The following is an 18,913-nucleotide window of genomic DNA, read 5'->3' on the forward strand; positions in this document are numbered from 1 at the left end:
CATTCCAACACACTCTTTCTCATGACTGTAAGTGCTTTGTGTGTGAGCTTTGCACACAACCCAACAAGAGATTTTTCAATTTGTATCCCAGCATCAAAAAACAGCATCTGTAAAATTTCGGTTGTTGACTTGTGATAATATAAAATTAATAAGCCAAAATCAGATTGCAGCATAAATTTTCCTTCATTTTTAAAGTCTACACACACTCTGCATATCTTCACCCATACTAGCTAACAAACTCAGATTGCAGTATTAAGGTATTTATTTTAAAGTGATACCATTATACATATCTTGATTCTTCAACTGTGCTATCTTACAAACAGAGTCAATCATTTGTAACACTGATTGTATTGCCAACTTAAGTCAAATGTTTTAGAACTCAATTTGAACCAAAATACCAGGATCAGTAGTACATCCTTCACTTCTTCACAAATTCTGTTCTGAATTAAAAAACTTGAAGACATTGGTTTGGTACAAACAAATGGCTTGACCTTGTGGCATATGTAAACGAAGTGAGAGTCGTTATCCTCTGCAGTAAATGTAGCCACATGACTCTCGTTACAATAGACTATTGCTGGTTCATAATATGCATTTGAGCAACCCTCCAAAGCCCTTTTTGATCCTGGAACAGCTGTAAAACAAAAGTTTCCAACACACAAAACCTCAGATGTGTCAATACTAAGGCTCAGAATAAAAAGCTGCTTCCAATCCACCATTTCCAGACTTCAAACAATAGGACGTCAATAAGCTGGTAAGCCTTGAATTACCTAAGTTGCACATTTCAAGGAAGACACAGAATGATTTCACTAAATAGTATGCTTTTATTTAGCCCCAACTCACAGATCATGCATAGTGCTGAATGCCTTAAGAAGATTATCTGGACACACTGATCACCCTCCATTCAAGGATATAGTACCAAATGGCCAAATTCATATACGTCCATGGTTGCTTTCACACACAAGGTGAAGGTGCAGTCTAGACAAGGTTGTTGAGCAGTCGCTGTGCTCAGACACAAAGTGAAATCAAGCTTCTTTATTGTTCAGTCATTCCTTTCGGTACCAAGCAAACTTATATCATGAGTTAACGTTTGCCTCCAAGAAAAAACTAGATGATTGCTGTTGTTCCACAATAAAACTTACCTTGAATTAGTAGAATCTTTTATACAGCATCTTTTAGGTTCATGTACTTGATGTACAAGCTTATAATTGTAAACACATCTTCATGACATGAAGCCTCAAGGTCCAATATTCAACGTCTTCCCCCCCTCTCTCCCTCCCTTCCTGAGAAGTTAGGGAAGGATACCGTCAGAGACAGATGCCTCATCCTGAACTCCCGGGATATGACAGCTACAATGGATTTCACTAAAATAAATGCATTGAAGCCAAGGCAATAAAAATATACATGGTAGATGACCTAATGGCACCGACAGAAAACACACAGGCAGAAAATGGTCAAGTAACTATCAAGAGAAGGCTTGTGATAGTTCCACAATGGGAGGCAGGGCACTTAAGATGCCATAGCAAAGTTCACTCTAAGGATGCTTATAAAGATCTGCATGAAAATAGACTTTTCTAGATGTAGTCTACAAAAAAGGAGTCAGCACATAGATGAATATCTTGGATAGATGAAGAGGTTCCTGGACTACGCTTAGCAGCAGTCCTTCAGTCTTAAAGAGCAGCCAACAGCATTCACATGACAAGTAGAGATGAGGAGGCTAGACATGGGAAAAGGCTACACCTCTTTGAACTCAGGAGTACCTCAAATGTCATGAATTATTTTCACCTTATACATCTCAATTTGCAGATAGGTTTACAACTTTCCCTCTTTTCTTCTCGTTCTGGACCCCCTTCCCTTATCAGCTCCCTCCCACCCTCACTCCTGCCCCACCCTTCCAGCCTGAGTCCCAGTGGAACCAAGAATGGTAGTTGGTAAAGGCCATTAGTGTCTCCAGCCAATGTAACTGATTGATTGCCTTGGAATAGCCCATCATTGTCTAGCTAGACAGGACTTAAATAGTCTGATCTAGTGAGGAAGCGAGTGCTTAGATGATAGAGTTAAGTGAGGGAGGGAGGGAGGGAGGGAGGGAGCGAATGAGTTGGAGAGGGAGAGGTAGAGGGCTTTCCTGACTGACAAGATCAGAGAGGGGGAGAGAGAAGGAGAGGGAGAGGAAGAGGAAGAGGGAAATGGAGAGGGCCCTCCCAACCAACCAGATCAGAGGGATCCAACCACCACCCATTGCAGAGCAGGCCAGTAGGTCATCCTTATAACCCCATCGATTTTCCATAATCAAGTCAATGTTGAATATTCTAGGGAGCCAAACTTGCAGATAGTAAATTGAGTCTAACAAACTAGTTTATTCGTCACAATCCTTCTGGTCTTATCGGCCCACCGGCCTCCCATAGATATCAATGCAAACTTATCAATATCCCTCTTTCACTCCCTCTCTTAGCTTTTGTATGAAAATATCTGCTCATGAAGGTATGCTATATTCTAACGTTCTATTAAGAAAATGCAGGCCTGCATCTCAATTGTACCTGAGAGCATGCAAACTGTAAATAGAGTTTGGAACTTTGCCATGAATGATGGGTAAACCAGAAAAAAAAAAAAATCAAGAGCTTACGTATAATGTAAAGACTAATGGTCCAACAATATTCCTTTCTGATCAAATGTGGCAACCTTGACCTAGTATCCCCGTAGGTAATCTGCATCTCAAAACCCATGGACAAAAAGCCAAGAAATATGCTTAAACAGGAATGAAAGATCAGATTGAAGATAGCAGCCAAGGCAAATAACAAACTTTACCAGTATGAACACACCGCCAGGTTTCAAAGTTCTGAGTGTGTCACAAATACAGGTCAGAACAAAATAGTTCCTACAAAATCAGGACAGGGAGAACATAAAAGATAATTAAAAAGCTTCTGGATATAACTTTGAGAACAGCAGGACCTGCTAACCTCCGCTAGCATGCTTCCAGTATGATATGTTGCATTTGTTCCACACTGCATAGAAAAATTATGAGTTACAATAACTGCAATTACAACCAACACCATACACAGCTAAAATTATGACTTATGAAAACAACTCTTCATAAGTAGGCATCCTCAGCTGCACAGTTCAATACCGTACCATCAATGAGTCCAGAGTACCTGCCCAACCCTCAAACATGTCAGAAAAACAATGCAATTAAATAAGATTCTGTCTTATAACCTGCTATTCTTTAAAAACACTCACAAATGAGTCTACACATTAACTGGGACTGAAGAATGTTTTCTTCCTTTCTCACAGAATTGCCCGGTCACATCTAGGTTATTAAGCTTAGCAATTTACAACTAAAGCAACTTGAACCTAACAAAGAAATGTAAACAGTTCACAGATAGGTAGCAAACCTTTGTCAATTACAGAGTCAAAAGTGCCATCATCAAAGAAAGATAGATCTTGCACATCCATCTGCAGATCTAAAACAGCTAATAAAGGAAGTGACCTTTTAGAAATTTTACACATTCCCGTTAAAAAGCTCTATGATGTCAGCTTTATGAAGACAGCAAGGCACTAAGTCTACAGTGTTAATGTTAGTTCTGGTACGTAGAGTCCAACAAGATATGGCAATCATGATTGTCACCATTCTGGCAAAAATATATGGTTGCATTTACTGGATACATTTAAGTTGATGAACATCACAGTACTTTTTTTGCATTGCATCAATGACGACATGTGATATATCAATGTTGACAAGATCTTCATACCCATCTGCCACCATGTCTTCAGACAGTGCTGCAAAGAGAAACATGAAATTAGCATGGATATGCTACAAAGAGCACACAATCTAACATCTCTCTTTATTAGCATGATCAATGATAGACGAGCCAATAAAACGACAATCATAATCTCACACACACAATACTAATCGTAATCTCTCTATAACTGGTCCCATTCTTCTCAGTGTATAATGCCAAGTTAGAAAAAGATTGGTCACTTGTGAGTGTTGTAACTGGTCACTTTTAAAGATTTTTTAAATGCTGAAAAAACATATCATTTAGATATGGCAAAATATTCACCATGATGTTAAGCTGAAAAAGGTACATCACACATTAAACCTTCATCAGCTTACTAAAGAGGCCCAAAACTCAGATGTACTCAATGTGTTTCGGTTGTCCCATGGGCAAACACCCCAATTCTTGGTTGGCTCCTCATCTACATTTATTGCTTGGCTCTCTCCTCCAGAGTCATTCATTCACTTGCAGCCTTCTAAAGTAGGTCCTGTTGGAGAGAAGGAGCAAATGCCCATGCTCACACAGCCAGTGACTCATTGTTATACACGACTGTTCTAAGATATGTTCAATGCCCCACCCTCATAAGGTGCCACCAATGATCCATGGTGCTCTAAGTTGTAAGGTGTCACGAGGATGTGAAATTTTGAGATGCTCTAATCTTACTGATAACGTTTGATTAAGTTATTACTCAAATGTGCAAGGTTGTTTAGCAACTGATGCACATGGCAGTTATTTCATGGTAACAAGCCAAGGACCCCAAGGATGTAATGGGTGTCAAAGGCAAAGGTTGTGATAAGTTATGCCAACTGGGCTTTGTGGATCAACTGGTGTCAGTTTTGACCCTGGAACAGTTATTTGGCCAACAAATGTCGGTAGTGATACTAGGGACTACCATTAATTAATTAATCAATGCCAGTCTAAGGGTCAATAGAGGTTGAGAACTACTCCAAGTTGCAAATGGCCTAGCCAATTTAAGTATGCATGGGCACATTTAATTTTGGGCAGGGTCAAAAGGGCTGAAATTAATTTTCAAGAATATTTACTTCTGAAAATTAATTAAATGGCTAGATAATATTGAAAAATGGGTTTAGAAGGCTGCCACTTGACAAAAATGCCCATGCAAACTGAGAAAATATTTTTGGAGACTAGGTCTCAGCCATTCAATCAATTTACAACTTGGGAGAGGGAGAGAGAGAACTGTTGGTTCATTTTCTAATCAAAGAACAGAAATTTGCTGCGAAAGACAGCCATCTGGCAGCCTCACCAAGTAGGGGACAGTAGGGAGTCACCTTCCAAGGGTTAGCAACAGCATTGTTGATCAGTATCATACGTTGAAATCAACACCTGAATTTCACGGAATTAATAGGGATTTCAAATGCAAGGCCATCCATTGTGAATTGGGGCAATATTTGGCCAGTTGGTGGTTCCATTTGTGCAATTCCTAGATGAAAATCAAGGGGCAAATGACCCAATTTGCTTGTTGAATGTATGTACAGCAAGGGGCTTTTGGATCAGCAAAGAAGATTATGGAATCTCAACTTGTACTCAATCCATTAGCAGTTGAAGTTAAAGAAATACTCAAAGGGGCACCAATTCTGGGGCTAACCGGGTGTCTATTGTCCAAGATTACTAAGGTAAATTGCGCATTTCAATTTAAGTTTATTTGTTGATTACTATAATTAGGTGCTTAATCAATGAATACCTTGTATGTCAGATGCGGTCTATGTGATCGAATGGTAAAAAGGTGATCTTTGTGGATCCAACCTTTGGGTTACATAGAGTAGTTATATTCATACCAACTCGAGGTGCAATGCATCGAGTTGCAGAATGTGGGAGTTATCAAAGACCCCTATTTTGAGGGCCGTGAGCTGCACAAGCAGCCCCTAGTTGGGGGGTCTCAGGGGGGGCCAATAGTCCCCCTTGACAATGGTTGAGAGGCAATGCCCCCTAACCCGACAATAAAGCGAATATTCCATGGCCAACTAGGAAAGGTTCATAATATGGTCAAACAAGCCAATCAAACTACCTTCCTGGGCTATAAAAGGAAGACTCCTCCAAAGCCATCATCAATCTATCTTTCACCCAGTCATGTGTGCTGAAGCGAAAGAGTAGAGTGTACTTGTTGAACTGAAAGAATGAGAATGAAACGTACAAGATAGGTCTACGATAGACCTAGCTCTAACTCAACTAGAGTTAACTCTGGCTCTAACTCTAAGAGTGGTGACACAACTTACAACTTTAGTTGTGTTCACACTAAAACCTGAAAAAGAACTAAAGACTAAAACATTGAGCACTGCCCATAGAATCCAACACCCCTTGCAATGCCAATGTGGTAAAGCACAAAAATGGTCAATTACCAAAGGGTAGCAAGTTTAAGGACTTACAAAAAGCCTCAAACTTCTCACAAGGTAGTGCCTTGATGAAAATGTATGCAACATTTTCTTGTGTACGAACATACATCAAGCTCATAGTAATAGGGAATGACCGTCCCAAACGGATGGGCCGAATGGGGACGCCAAAATGGAATGACATCCCCTGTCCCGTCCCCAACAGCCATCCCCTCGTCCCGGCCATCCCCTACCCAGTCCCCTATTAGGGGATGTTTTTGACCAGTTTTTTTTTTTAATAATAAATTGGGAGTAGATGTCTTTTAGGGGGAGGCTTTTTTGTATGTTCTTTGGTAGTATACATTCACCCACACACATAGTAACATGGGACCGATTTTGGGGTAGGGATGGGAATTGGGACGAGCCCACAGGGACAAGAATAATAAATTGCCATCCCTTGTTACCATGAGAGGGAGCTCTAACATGGGGATGGGACTGGGACAAGAAGCTATAAAATGGGCATCCCCTATTACTATGCCCACACATCCATCCACCACATCACATGCATACATTTTCAAATGCTATTTATGTATGCCGTTTCCTCCCGTGTTCCACCCCCCGTCCCCGTTCCTTGCTTTTAGCCGTCCCCCGTCCCCATCTCCGTTCCCGTTCCCCGTTCCATGTTACTATGATCGAGCTTCTCTCTCCTTCATAGCACATCTCTCTGACATAATGGTAATGCACCTCAATATGTTTCATACAAGCATGAGACAAGGATTTCATGCCACTACAATAGCACTTTGATTGTCGGAAAGAATGGGTGTAGGACCCTCCAATTGTAAATGTAAATCAGCCAATAATCTACGCAACCATACGTCCACTGTTGCGAGGTAGCCATAAAATGCATGAATGACCCAAAAAGAAACAATGTCCACTAGTAGACTGCCTAATGTCTACATCATCGACCCAATCTGAATCACTGTAAGCCTGTAATTGCAAGTCTTTCCCCCTAGGAAATAATAATGCATGTGACAGAGTACCTTGCAAGTATCTAAAGATCTGCCTAATAGCTTGCCAGTGTATAGTCTATGGGCTATGCATATACCTACTCACCTAGGTTTCAAGCCTTCAAGAGAAGAATGTATCGGGATTCAAGAGCTTAGACTCCAGAGATGGTAGAGATAAGAGAAGGGTTGAAGGTTTCAAGCCAAGTTCTTGAAGATAAGTGACAACAGGGTGAAGGTAGATTCAAGGAGAGGAGTAGACAGAAGAGAAGGGGTTCGAAGAGATTGAAGATGTAGAAGAATACTTTAAAAAAAGAATTAGAAAATATAGAAGAATACTAACAGAGATGAAGCCTATTAGTTTCTTTCAGCATTATGAGAAAATATAAATCTATTAGATAAAAATGTGTACAAAATAATAACTTCCTCTATGCTGCTCAAATCGCCAATCTGATCCTTCCAATGGCTCCAAAAGGGGTTAAATACCAGGACACTTGGCCAAAATCCTACCAGATCGCTCATTCTTCATCTTCCACTTTCGGAGTGTTGTTCACTGCCTGAATACAGCGATCGCGCGTCACACATTCGCTAATCTCTCTTTTTACATAAAATCCTCTCAAATTAGCTGAAAGCTACATGCTTTCTTTTACATGTCATCCTAATCTAGAAATTGTCTATAGTTTTGTAGATTTTTTTACAAGAGATAACCTCTAGAATATTAAAAATTGACTAAAATCTAATATTTTTGAACCATGGACACTAACACTAATGTCTAAAATGGCATTGGCTCTCTAAATCTAAAAGTAAGCCACACTCTAGATTTTTTTACACGGTGTGCGCGTAGCAGTACAACAGCACGGCCTCCCCCAACGTTGTGTCTGCCTATCACACGCCCGCCTTTTGTTTCCTCCCCCCTCGCCAGCTTGCCCCCGCCTGAACTCGCCCTAATCCCTCCGCCTTGGTCCTCCACCTCTTTCGTACTACAGCCCAGCCTCGTTCAACAGGCCCAACACCCGCACTGTGGCCATTGCAAGCCAGCTTACTTGGGTGCCAAACACCCCCCCTCCACCGTGATAAAAGGCATTTTCCCGTCCCCCTCCCCCCCTCCTCGCCATCGCCCCCCCCCCTTTCTTCACTCCAGTTGCTCCCTCCCTCTGCAGCAACTTCCCCTCCCCCTCCGACAGCGCAGCAGCGTGTTTGATAGATTCTCAACAGGGGCGCGCAATGGAAACCTCTAGTCAAACGCCGATACATTCTGCGAGTGCCCCCTAGTCAAACACCTTGCGCGTCGGCCTCTCTAAGGAACAACTCTTAGCCGTCCATGCCGCAAAGCTGGAGCTTAAAGAAACAGTGATCTTTGGTTAGTTAGTAGGTCATTCCCCATCCAAGGCCCAACTTTGGGATTAGCTTGACTGCACGTTGCGCATCAGCACGTCGCAGATAGTGGAGGCAATTCTAATGTGTCAAGGGATCTTCATGGTTCAACTCACCTCGGCAGACGCAGCCCCTGAGTTACTGGCCAATTCACCCTATGCTTCCACGAAGGGGGTCATCCACATGGTCCCTTGGTACAGTGGCTTCACAGTGGAGACATTCGCACTCCACAACAAATTCCTTAGACACCTAGTTACCCTTCTCTTCCTCAGACTAGCAATAGAGTATCGCCAGTTGGTGGAAGACTTTGGACGGCTCTTGGCACTGTCCTTCCCACCTCTTTCGTGGGCGCAATGCCAGCCGCAAGAGTCCCAAAGGTACGGGTGGCAATGAAAGAGACCAAGAATATTCCACAGTTCTTAGAGATTGAGGCAGGCGTACGCTCCTTTAAGTAGCAGGTCATTGTGGCCGGGCAGCCAGGGCAGTGCCTGCAATGCCATGACTTTGGGCACCAAGCAGCACAGTGCATGCACTTCAGAGCTAGGGCGGCTTTGCCAATAGGCCCACAAGTGAATGCGGACGGTTTCACACGAGTACAGAGATGACAGAGGGAGACGGAAAGGGGGGCCACACGTAGCTCCTCAAACATAGTCACGGCGGGGAGCAGAAGGACAAGCGTCACCCCCCCGGCAGAGCACCACACGCCCTCCCCTCCTCGTCCTACCCGACAAGTCCACAGGTCTACACATCCACCCCCCACAGAGGCTTCACAAGCCGTATCACCCAAGGGCCCACAAACCCCATCCCCTCCCCTCCCCCTCCCCATAGCTCCCCCCTGACCCTAGCCCACACTCCCCTTCACCCAACGCTACTGACCCCCCCCACACCTACCAAGTGCCTCCGACCACCCTACTGCCCCTTGATCCTCCCCCTCCCCACTATCACCCCCGCCGACCCCTCCCCCCTTGATCCTCACCTAGTACATTTGACCATTCCCCCCACTCCCACAAGAGGTAAGGAGCCCCAGACGTCGACATCCTCCATCCACCAACAATCTAGCCCCCCCTCACACATCCACCGGTTCATCTGTCCATGCTCCCCCCGTCACACTTTCCTGAGACACGCACAACTGCTACCACGAGTTTTTTCGCAGTGGGCCGTGGTCTTACTTGAGAGTTGCGGAGCGCGGAGTGTTCCCACTACCCCTGGAGTGGGAATCTTCGTGGTACGCAAGTCTAGGAGCAGCAAGGTCCATCTACTAGCACCACCAGATGGACCAAACTACGCCTTCTTCCTTCAGACCTCTCACACAAGAGGCTAGACGACGACTCAGATAGAGGAGCAAGTGAAGAGCCAGGTGGCAGACCACATCTCCCAGTGGATGGGAGAAGGTGAACTGGCACTCTTCTCCCGGCACTGGCCGGGTTGCATGATAGACATCAACTGGTGGGCTGGGACCGGGGCTGGGGCCAAGGTCCCTCATCTGAGTATTATCTTTCGAGCCCCTCCGCAGTGGAGAGCGTCGATGGATGTGATCGACTGGCCCCTAGCACACGCAGCCCATTTCTACCAATGTACAGAGTCTCGCCTCTCAACTTGGTTGATAGATGACCTTGTGGTACCACCAAGCGTATCCATCACCCCCATGGTCCGGCCCGAGGGCTACCATGGGGGAATGGAGTTCACCCTCCAAGCCGACAACGAAGCGTATACGTATGTCTCATAGTTCCTCTTCTTCGTCAATAGCTTCCACACCGAACAAATGCTTGTTCAATCAATCATAGGTCTCCCTATGAATTTACACCTTGCATCCTGGAATATGGATAGCATCCACTATAGTGGGGCACGTGGTTCCAAGAAGTTGATTGTTCGGTAGGAGCTGCAACCTGCCCTTGCTGGATGAATCGACATCTTACTTCTACAAGAGCACAAGCTCACTCCCACCCAGGCCCAACGGGTAGGGAAGGTACTCCCGAGCAGCTCACACACTTACTCGGAGCACGTCATCGGTGCCCACGGCAGGAGTGGAGGCGTATGCACCTCTATTGGCCCAAGTCTCGCCGCCTGGGTACGAGACCACGAGACGATAGTGGCAGGGAGGGTTCTATGGATCAAATTGAATATTAGGAACTCGTACCTTGGAGCCCTCAATGTCTATGCCCCTACGGAGGTTAGGACATGCAGCAGGTTTTCAATGGAGATCGCGGATGGACTCCCAGAGGTAGACTCCTAGATCATTGGAGGAGATTTCAACAACCTGGAGGCTTTAGAGAACCAACAGATCAAAGGCAAAAACTACCAGGGCATGGCTGGGGAGGAGTAGGAGGCATAGTAGGTCTTTCTTCTACCAGTAGAAGCACGCAATGCCTAGAGAGACCCTGCCTTCCACAGAGGGAGAGGTCGCTGGACTTCTCTTGGGGATACAGGCGCCTAGGTGGAGTCCTACTAGAGCGGTTGGACAAGTTCTATGTGGGAGAGTGGGGAGGCTCTGATGGAGGCCAGATTGGGCAGGTTGGCGAGGACCACGTTGTCCCGATCATTGCCCGGTTCTCTTGACACTTGATCCCCCAGCATTTGCCCTAGACACACGATCCTATCGGATCCCTGACTTGATCTATAGAAGGGAGAAGGTAAAGAGATAGATTGAGCAGATTTGGACGAGGGAGTGGGGCAGGAGGGACCGGATGGCAGAGGAGGTTGCAGTGCTCCTAGCCGAGTCGAGCAGTATCTACCAAGAGGCAGCCATACAGGCTAGGTAGCAGAGCTTGGAGGAGGAGAGAGCACTCCGATAGGAGCTTGTAGCCACGCAGAGATTATTACAGGAGGCACCAGGGGTTCCCACCCTCCATGCACAAGAGGTGCATGTGCGAGCAGCCATTGCTGGCCTAGAGGACAGGTGCTCGGAGTTCTCTTTCTGCACCTCAACAGCCTTCTGGACGCGGAAGGGGGACACGATGTGTAGGGAGTTTTTCCAAGTCCACCAGCCTCGCAACTCATGAGAGTAGATACGCAACCTTCGAGATCAGTATGGGAGGACTCATTCTAGCCCCCAGACAAGGTGATGGAGATTGCCACCGACTACTACATACGCCTTTTCCAACAGGTAATAGATCCTTAGCTAGAGGACAGCAATGTAGACAACAAGTCTAGGATCACATCCCGTCCCTCGTCACAGAGGAGATGGGACGCTCCCTCCTAGCCCCCTTTACAGAGAAGGAACTAGAGGAGGCTTTCATACACAAGACGGTCTTCAGCAAAAAATGCCCGGGAGAGGATGGCCTCTCTGAGGCCTTCTTCACTACCTACTGGGAGGTGGTGAAGGACCCCCTACTGATGGCCTTCGAGGAGATTTTCATTTCAGGACAAAAGCTAAGGAGTCTGTCGGCAAGCCTTATCAGTCTTCTCCCCAAAGGGGCAAACCGGTTGGAGCTTTCCTAGTGGAGACCGATCACCTTATTGTTAGTGGCCTATAAGGCACTGGCAAAGATGATTGGTAGGCGACTACACCCTATGCTTCCAAACATCATTCATGACACATAGACAGGCTTTGTCCAGGATAGGAGCATCCTAGACAACGCATTCACCTTCTTTGAGGCGACAGAGTGGGCTCAGTACAGTGGGCAGAGACTGGCCGTACTACTCTTGGATTTCGAGAAAGCTTATGACAGGGTGGACTGGGATTTCCTAGAGGGCACCATGGTGAGGCTGGGTTTCCCCCAGGCTTGGATTCGCAGTGTCTCCGCACTTTACAAATCGGCCACCAGCAGGGTTCTCATAGGTGGTAGGCAAGGAGAGGAGTTTTGATTGGAGAGATCGGTCCGGCAAGGCTGCCCCTTGGCTCTGTACCTGTTTCTACTCTTTACAGAGGCGATGTTTCACTTCCTCAGGTCACGTGTAAGCAGATTACGCGGCCTCCGACTTCCAGTGAGAGACAAGACTAAGTTGTTAGACTCAGAGTATGCAAGTGATGCAGCACTTCACATAGAGGACAATAAGTTGATATTGGAGAGAGTGAGGCTGGCTCTTGAGGTGTTCTATTCTATAGCGGGAGCAAAAATCAAATGGTGAAAGTCAATTGGTTTCCTCACAGACCCGAACTCTAGCACAAGGTGGAGCATCCACCTGGGATTTAGATGGGTGAGCAGAGGGCAAACCGTCCATTACCTAGGATTCCAAGTGGGACTCAACATCACTCCCGCCCAACAGTTTCATCCAGTCCTGGATTCTATTCGGAGAAAGCTGACCTATTGGAGTATGGCTCACCTCTCACTAGCAAGCCGAGCCCTGGTAATTAACCAGGTCCTCCTAGCGATAGCGTGGTACATCGCCTCATGTTGATGCTTCTCCTCATCTTGCATAGTGCAACTTCGCCGCCTAGTACGGAACTTCCTTTGGTCCAGGTCAGACGGCTCCAAGGATTCCAAGGGCAAGGTGGCATGGGCGACCATCATACGAAATAGGTTAGAGGGAGGGCTTGGGATCATAGACCCAGAGTATCAGAGTATGGCCCTCTTGGGCAAGCTAGTTGTCCACGGCCTCATACCAGGAGGGCAAACCTGGAGGGTCCTATTGCAGGAGGGTCTTCAGGATTGTAGACCGAGGTTTGGTGGTGAGTGGAGGCCGTCTCTGAGATGGATCTTCACATCAACCCAGACCACCCCCCCCCCGGATCACCTTTCCTACGCAGCTTGCTCCGCGTGTGGTAGCATAGCCTCCGTAAGGCCCTAATCTAGAGTCCCCCAGGCTGCCAAGAGGAGATAGGCCATCAGCCGGTGATCTGAAACCCCCAGTTCAGAGATCGGGAAGGGGCACAAATTGGCAAGCGCCCCCCACATCCAATGGGCTGGTTTGAGGCCGGTCCGGCTCGTACCATCAAGACATGGCGGGAGGCATATAAGATGGAGGACAAGGAGGTGTTGCAGCGAGTATCATGCTGCCAAAGTGAAGTGGAGTTGAGGAGAAGGAAGATAGACGTAGCAATACCTTAGGAGTGGCTTGCTCCCCTGATACAAGAGCCGATAGAGCTCAAGGAGGTATGGGCCGCTACGTTTTCACCAGCACGCATCCCCCTACAGGTGGCAGGTAGAGTGGGCTGCGCTCCGCCTGGGACCTTCTTCACCGTACACGGGAGGGTGGGTGGGGGGGTGGCACATCTGGCTCTTGATAGAGGGCAATAGGATGAGGGGATAGCTCTCCTTTCATGGAGGAGGATCCGCGTGATTGGCGTTCAGGGAAAGATATGGCGACTCGACCCTTTTGTCTTCTAGAAGGAGCTCAGGGAGTTGGCGCCTTTGGGTCTGAGAGAGCACGCCACTTGATGAGCTAGAGTGGGATTCGAGAGAGTGGCTATGGCCGGCCACTGCAATCACCAAGAAGCCACCGAGGTTCCTGGAGTACATTGCCACGATTGGCAGACATGTACTGATGCAGGAGGATATGGATTGGACGCCGTCACGTAGCAAGCACTGGGCAGAGCACATCATCACGGAGCCTTTCCACTGACCTTCTCGTGCTGCCTATGGGATAGTTGGAGGCCGAGGAGGATATCGTATTTCTTATGCCTGGTGGCACATGGAGGCTTGGTGGTGGGAAGTTGGCTTGCCCAAATGCAGGAGGGAGATTGTAAGCGTTGGACACAACAGCCTCTGGAAACCCCAAAGCACTGCCTTTAGTCGTGTGAGGTGGCGCAGCTCGTGTGGAGAGGAGCATGCCGCATCCTTCGCCGTATAGCACCCAACCTTGGATGTCTCTCATGGGGAGCTTTCCGCTGGCAGGCAATCAACCAAGGTCGTCACCTGTACAAGACCAAGATGTAGGACACGATATTCATTATCGAGGCAGGGTCGTGCGCAGTGATCGGTTTGGAGCCTCTACCCATCGGCCAGGTACTGGAGCCCACAGCAGACCGCTCTGAGATATGGGAGATCATAGGGAGTCTTACTGGATGGCATATCTAGAAGGCGCGGTGTCCGGAGGCTTTCGGCAGAGAGAGACTTTCAATACAGGCGACCTTAGCAGAGCTCTAGACCTCCATCATCCACTCCCTCCACAGCCGATGGGATCAAGTGCAGGGCAAGTCCAAGGCTCGTCAGGAGCTCCGTTGTCATTTCATGCGCACTTGGGGCGGCCAAGACCTATTTTTCATGATGCAAGCAAATAGCCCCAGATGGTGATATACCCCTCCTCCATGGCTTCTTGCCCCATCCTCCCTAGACCGCCCTGAGAGGCTTGTACACCTGATATATCTATGACTCTACATCAACTCCAGCTAGTCTGTTGAGCATAAGCACTTCCTTGTATTCGAGGTTTTTTCTGAAGTAATATAATTACCCACATTTTATTTGCAAAAAACAAACTATCATTAAATGCAGTTTTCGCCCCTAATGTCCTAAGCACCAAGTGACACTATTGCATAGGACACTAGGGACAACTCTTGGGATATGTTTATAGTGAGCTACTTCTTCTCTTGATGATAAAGTGGAAGAACTTCTATTCTCTTTTTCCACTATATGTGGCTGCTCCTTGAATACCACATCATGGCTCGCTATGATCTTCTTTGTCTCTTGGTCATTCAATAAATAAGCGCTCCTAAACAAATATTATCGCCACGCCTTTGATGATAAGACATGTGCCCATCAAAAATGATAATTCCTAGGTAATTTGAATACACCCTATCGCCCAATGCTTCCCAATGCCACCGTTGCCTCTCGATAGAAAGCTTGGAACGTGCTATGGTTGTGATGATGTAGGATAGAAAGGTGGAGGGTATAGTGAAGAGTAATGGGAAAAAATGAAAGGAGAGACTTGACTTAAATATGAAACTTTTAAACTTACTGTAGTATAAATGAACATTAAAATTACTTTAGTATAAATGAACTTTCAAACTTACTATCACATAAATGAACTCTCTCTCTCTCTCTCTCTCTCTCTCTCTCTCTCTCTCTCTCTCACAAAGCCAGAACTGTAAATGAGATTTTCGTTGGTCACCCAGGACCTTAAGCCCTCATTGGCCTGCACCTTAGCCTTCCCAATCACTCGACCTTTGACTCAGAGATATCTGAGCACTCTTTTGTTTTCATTTCCTTGTTTAAGAGTGTTTTACAGTAGTGAACTTCAAGCTTCCCTCTTTGATTTCCTATGATTTCTCCTACCTATCCTACTCTAAATGCACAAAAATCAAAAGCAAGATACTAAATGGATTGCCATAGTTGAAGAGGATAAGTTAAAGATGATGTTCATTACAATTTTTGGTACTTTTGCATGCCATGTGATGGCTTTTTCCCATGTAATGCTCTTGGATATTGACAAAGAATAGTTGATAAGACATTTACCAATATATATCCCCTGAAGAGCTAAAGGTTTTCATAGATGATTTAGGGGTAGCTACCATGACCCATCCTAGGTAGTTGATTGTTCTACGTGCATACTGTGAGCAATGTCATGAGTATTGCATAGCATTGAATCCTCAAAAATTTGTATTTGGGATGCCTTATGGTTTGCTATTGGGTCATGTTATGAGTGTGGCTGGTATGAAAAGATGGTTGTTCTTGTGGCCCTAAGCCCACCCACTTGTCATAGGGAAGTTCACAATTTTGTTTCATCTATGGGATACTATCATTGACTCATTAGTTCATTAACCATGTCTTGGACTATGATTGGGAATTCACCCAGGTACAGCTGGTCCTCTCCTTGGTTAGCGTCTATTCATGATATCGTTCCTGCTTCCTTCTCCATGAGGTTGTCAATCAGTCCTAGTAGCTCTGGTAGCGCTTTGCCCCCAAAAGCAAGCAATAGCAGTCTAATCTCTCTTTCCAATAGCTCCAAAATGCAAAAACGAGATTTTATTCTCTCCAACCTCAATTCAGCCCTCCCAAACTTGCATGGGAAAGTTTTGCCAAGTGGCAACCTTCTAAACTAAAATTTTAGCATTGTCCACATTATTAGATTAATTTTCAGTCTAAAATTATTGAAAAGTAATATAATAATTGTTTGGGTGTCCAAAAAAAAGTCAAACTAGCCAATAATTAAATTGGCTAGGCCACCTCATCTCTTGAGTGTCCCCATTCCGTTTTTGGCCATTAGATTGGCATTACATACCATTGAACGCTACATCTCTAGTATCACCAACTGACACTTACGGCCAAATAAATAACTTAGGCCAATTATTGGCACCAAATACCACCTCGTATCTATGCGACATAACTAACTGCAACTTTTCGTTGACCTAGGGATGGAGCAATTGAGCAATTAACTAATGGAAAATAAAAGAGAATGAAAGAATTAATTAATGTACAATAATACTCAATCACGAATGAGAGAATGTGTATTAATGAGTGAAAGAGAGTACAACGGTCAAGGTGATTGCATTGAATAATGCCACACTTGTGCAAATGAGGCATGAAGTGTCTTTAAATAATAAAAAATAAAACCCTAATGGCTTAACTGTCATAGGAAACCCTAAAATAAACCCTAACCCTAATGTCCTAAGCACTAAGTGACACTATTGCATAGGACACTAGGGTTAGGGTTTATTTTAGGGTTTCCTATGACAGTTAAGTCATTAGGGTTTTATTTTTTATTATTTAAAGGCACTTCATGCCTCATTTGCACAAGTGTGGCATTATTCAATGCAATCACCTTGACCGTTGTACTCTCTTTCACTCATTAATACACATTCTCTCATTCGTGATTGAGTATTATTGTACATTAATTAATTCTTTCATTCTCTTTTATTTTCCATTAGTTAATTGCTCAATTGCTCCATCCCTAGGCCAACGAAAAGTTGCAGTTAGTTATGTCGCATAGATACGAGGTGGTATTTGGTGCCAATAATTGGCCTAAGTTATTTATTTGGCCGTAAGTGTCAGTTGGTGATACTAGAGATGTAGCGTTCAATGGTATGTAACGCCAATCTAATGGCCAAAAACGGAATGGGGACACTCAAGAGATGAGGTGGCCTAGTCAATTTAATTATTGGCTAGTTTGACTTTTTTTTGGATACCCAAACAATTATTATATTACTTTTCAATAATTTTAGACTGAAAATTAATCTAATAATGTGGACAATGCTAAAATTTTAGTTTAGAAGGTTGCCACTTGGCAAAACTTTCCCATGCAAGTTTGGGAGGGCTGAATTGAGGTTGGAGAGAATAAAATCTCGTTTTTGCATTTTGGAGCTATTGGAAAGAGAGATTAGACTGCTATTGCTTGCTTTTGGGGCCATTTCTCAGCTATTGGAGACCATTTTGATAAAGGTAGGTTCATATTCCTGAGTAGGGGAAGCTAGTGATCGTGGTTGATGCACTTTCTCCTAAATAATACAGCCTTTGATGCTCTCTTTCCTGTTGGTGAATCCATTTGGGGTTGGAAAACTGGGTCAACAGCTCAATTTCACTAAATTCTTGCAACAAATCTCTAAATTCTCTCTCTACAGCATTCTCTCTCTTTCTCCAACCATTTCCCAACTTTGCTCTAAGTCTTACAACACTCCAACCATTGAAGGAGATTTTGGGTGAATCTCTACTGTAAACCCTAATTTACAAAGCAAAAATGATGGTTTAGCAGCTACCTCCGGAAGCGTGCTAGAAATTGAAGACTCCAAGACTTGAATTATTCAAGGCTAAAGGTGATTTTCAGCTGAAATCAGGTGGAGGACCAGCCAACCATCAAATTTGGGGCATTTCCCATCTTCTCAAAGTGGGGCAAATCAGATTGAAGACTTGCTAATCACTTTGGACAACAAGGGGAGTTTGGATTAAGAAGGGGGTGGGAAAATCCCATTGTAAATCAACTACTACTTCAATAAAGCTAAAGAAATACTGAAAGGAGCACCGGTTTTAGGGCCAACTAGGTGTCCATTATCCAAAGATTAGCAGGTTAATTTGTATTATCAGTTTTGCAATAAATGCTTAGTGTTGTAATTAAGTTTTAATCAGGGAATTACCAACCATCCATTGAAGGAAGGCTGTTTTATTGCCCTCCATTCAACTCAATCTCGTTTTTGGAAGTTTCACACCCGCTAGCTTCGCTGCCCACACCTGGCTTGCAAAGGACATCTCAACCAAGGCTCCCCAACACTCTCTCTACCATCCACTGCCTGTTTCCAACCTCTGTCGAGCAGTCTATTGCTGTTTGCTGTGTTTGCCAGCCCTCTAGAGGCTGCGTTTACAGCTGGTGACCAATTTCGAACTACATTTGCTGCACTTGGGTCATCTCTAGCTACAAGTGACTGCTCCTTCAGACTGTTGTTTTTCTCTCATCTACTGTTGCCTACACTTATCCTTGCATTTGGCTCATCCTAGTGATATGCTTGTCACCCATCTACTAGAGGCCACGTTTGGTGGTTTTCTCACTCTTCTACCTATCCAACACTGATCTAGCTTCACTCTTTGCTGTGTTTGCTCTTGTCCGACACCTGGAGGCTGGCTTGCTGCATTTC

At 45.1% G+C, this 18,913-nt stretch overlaps 1 protein-coding gene across 2 annotated transcripts in view; it reads right to left on the reverse strand.

Annotated features, from left to right (window-relative positions):
- The window catches only part of LOC148033440 (uncharacterized), an 85,494-nt gene that overhangs the window by 19,605 nt on the left and 46,976 nt on the right, over window positions 1–18,913 (reverse strand). For both annotated transcript variants that reach the window (XR_015691311.1, XM_087681366.1), the window contains exons 2-8: window positions 3,658–3,771; window positions 3,387–3,455; window positions 3,127–3,146; window positions 2,947–2,999; window positions 2,803–2,833; window positions 2,621–2,702; window positions 492–631 (exon numbers count right to left, since the gene is read on the reverse strand). Coding sequence is in view for 1 of the 2 variants with exons in the window: in XM_087681366.1 (XP_087537492.1) it covers window positions 492–631; window positions 2,621–2,702; window positions 2,803–2,833; window positions 2,947–2,999; window positions 3,127–3,146; window positions 3,387–3,455; window positions 3,658–3,771 (509 nt within the window). In the remaining variant the exon portion in view is untranslated. The remainder of the gene's footprint in view (window positions 1–491; window positions 632–2,620; window positions 2,703–2,802; window positions 2,834–2,946; window positions 3,000–3,126; window positions 3,147–3,386; window positions 3,456–3,657; window positions 3,772–18,913) is intronic.

The sequence above is a fragment of the Lygodium microphyllum genome, chromosome 7 (assembly GCF_053477565.2).
Source record: "Lygodium microphyllum isolate KBCC chromosome 7, Lygodium_microphyllum_v1.1.10, whole genome shotgun sequence".
Lineage (NCBI taxonomy): Eukaryota > Viridiplantae > Streptophyta > Polypodiopsida > Schizaeales > Lygodiaceae > Lygodium > Lygodium microphyllum.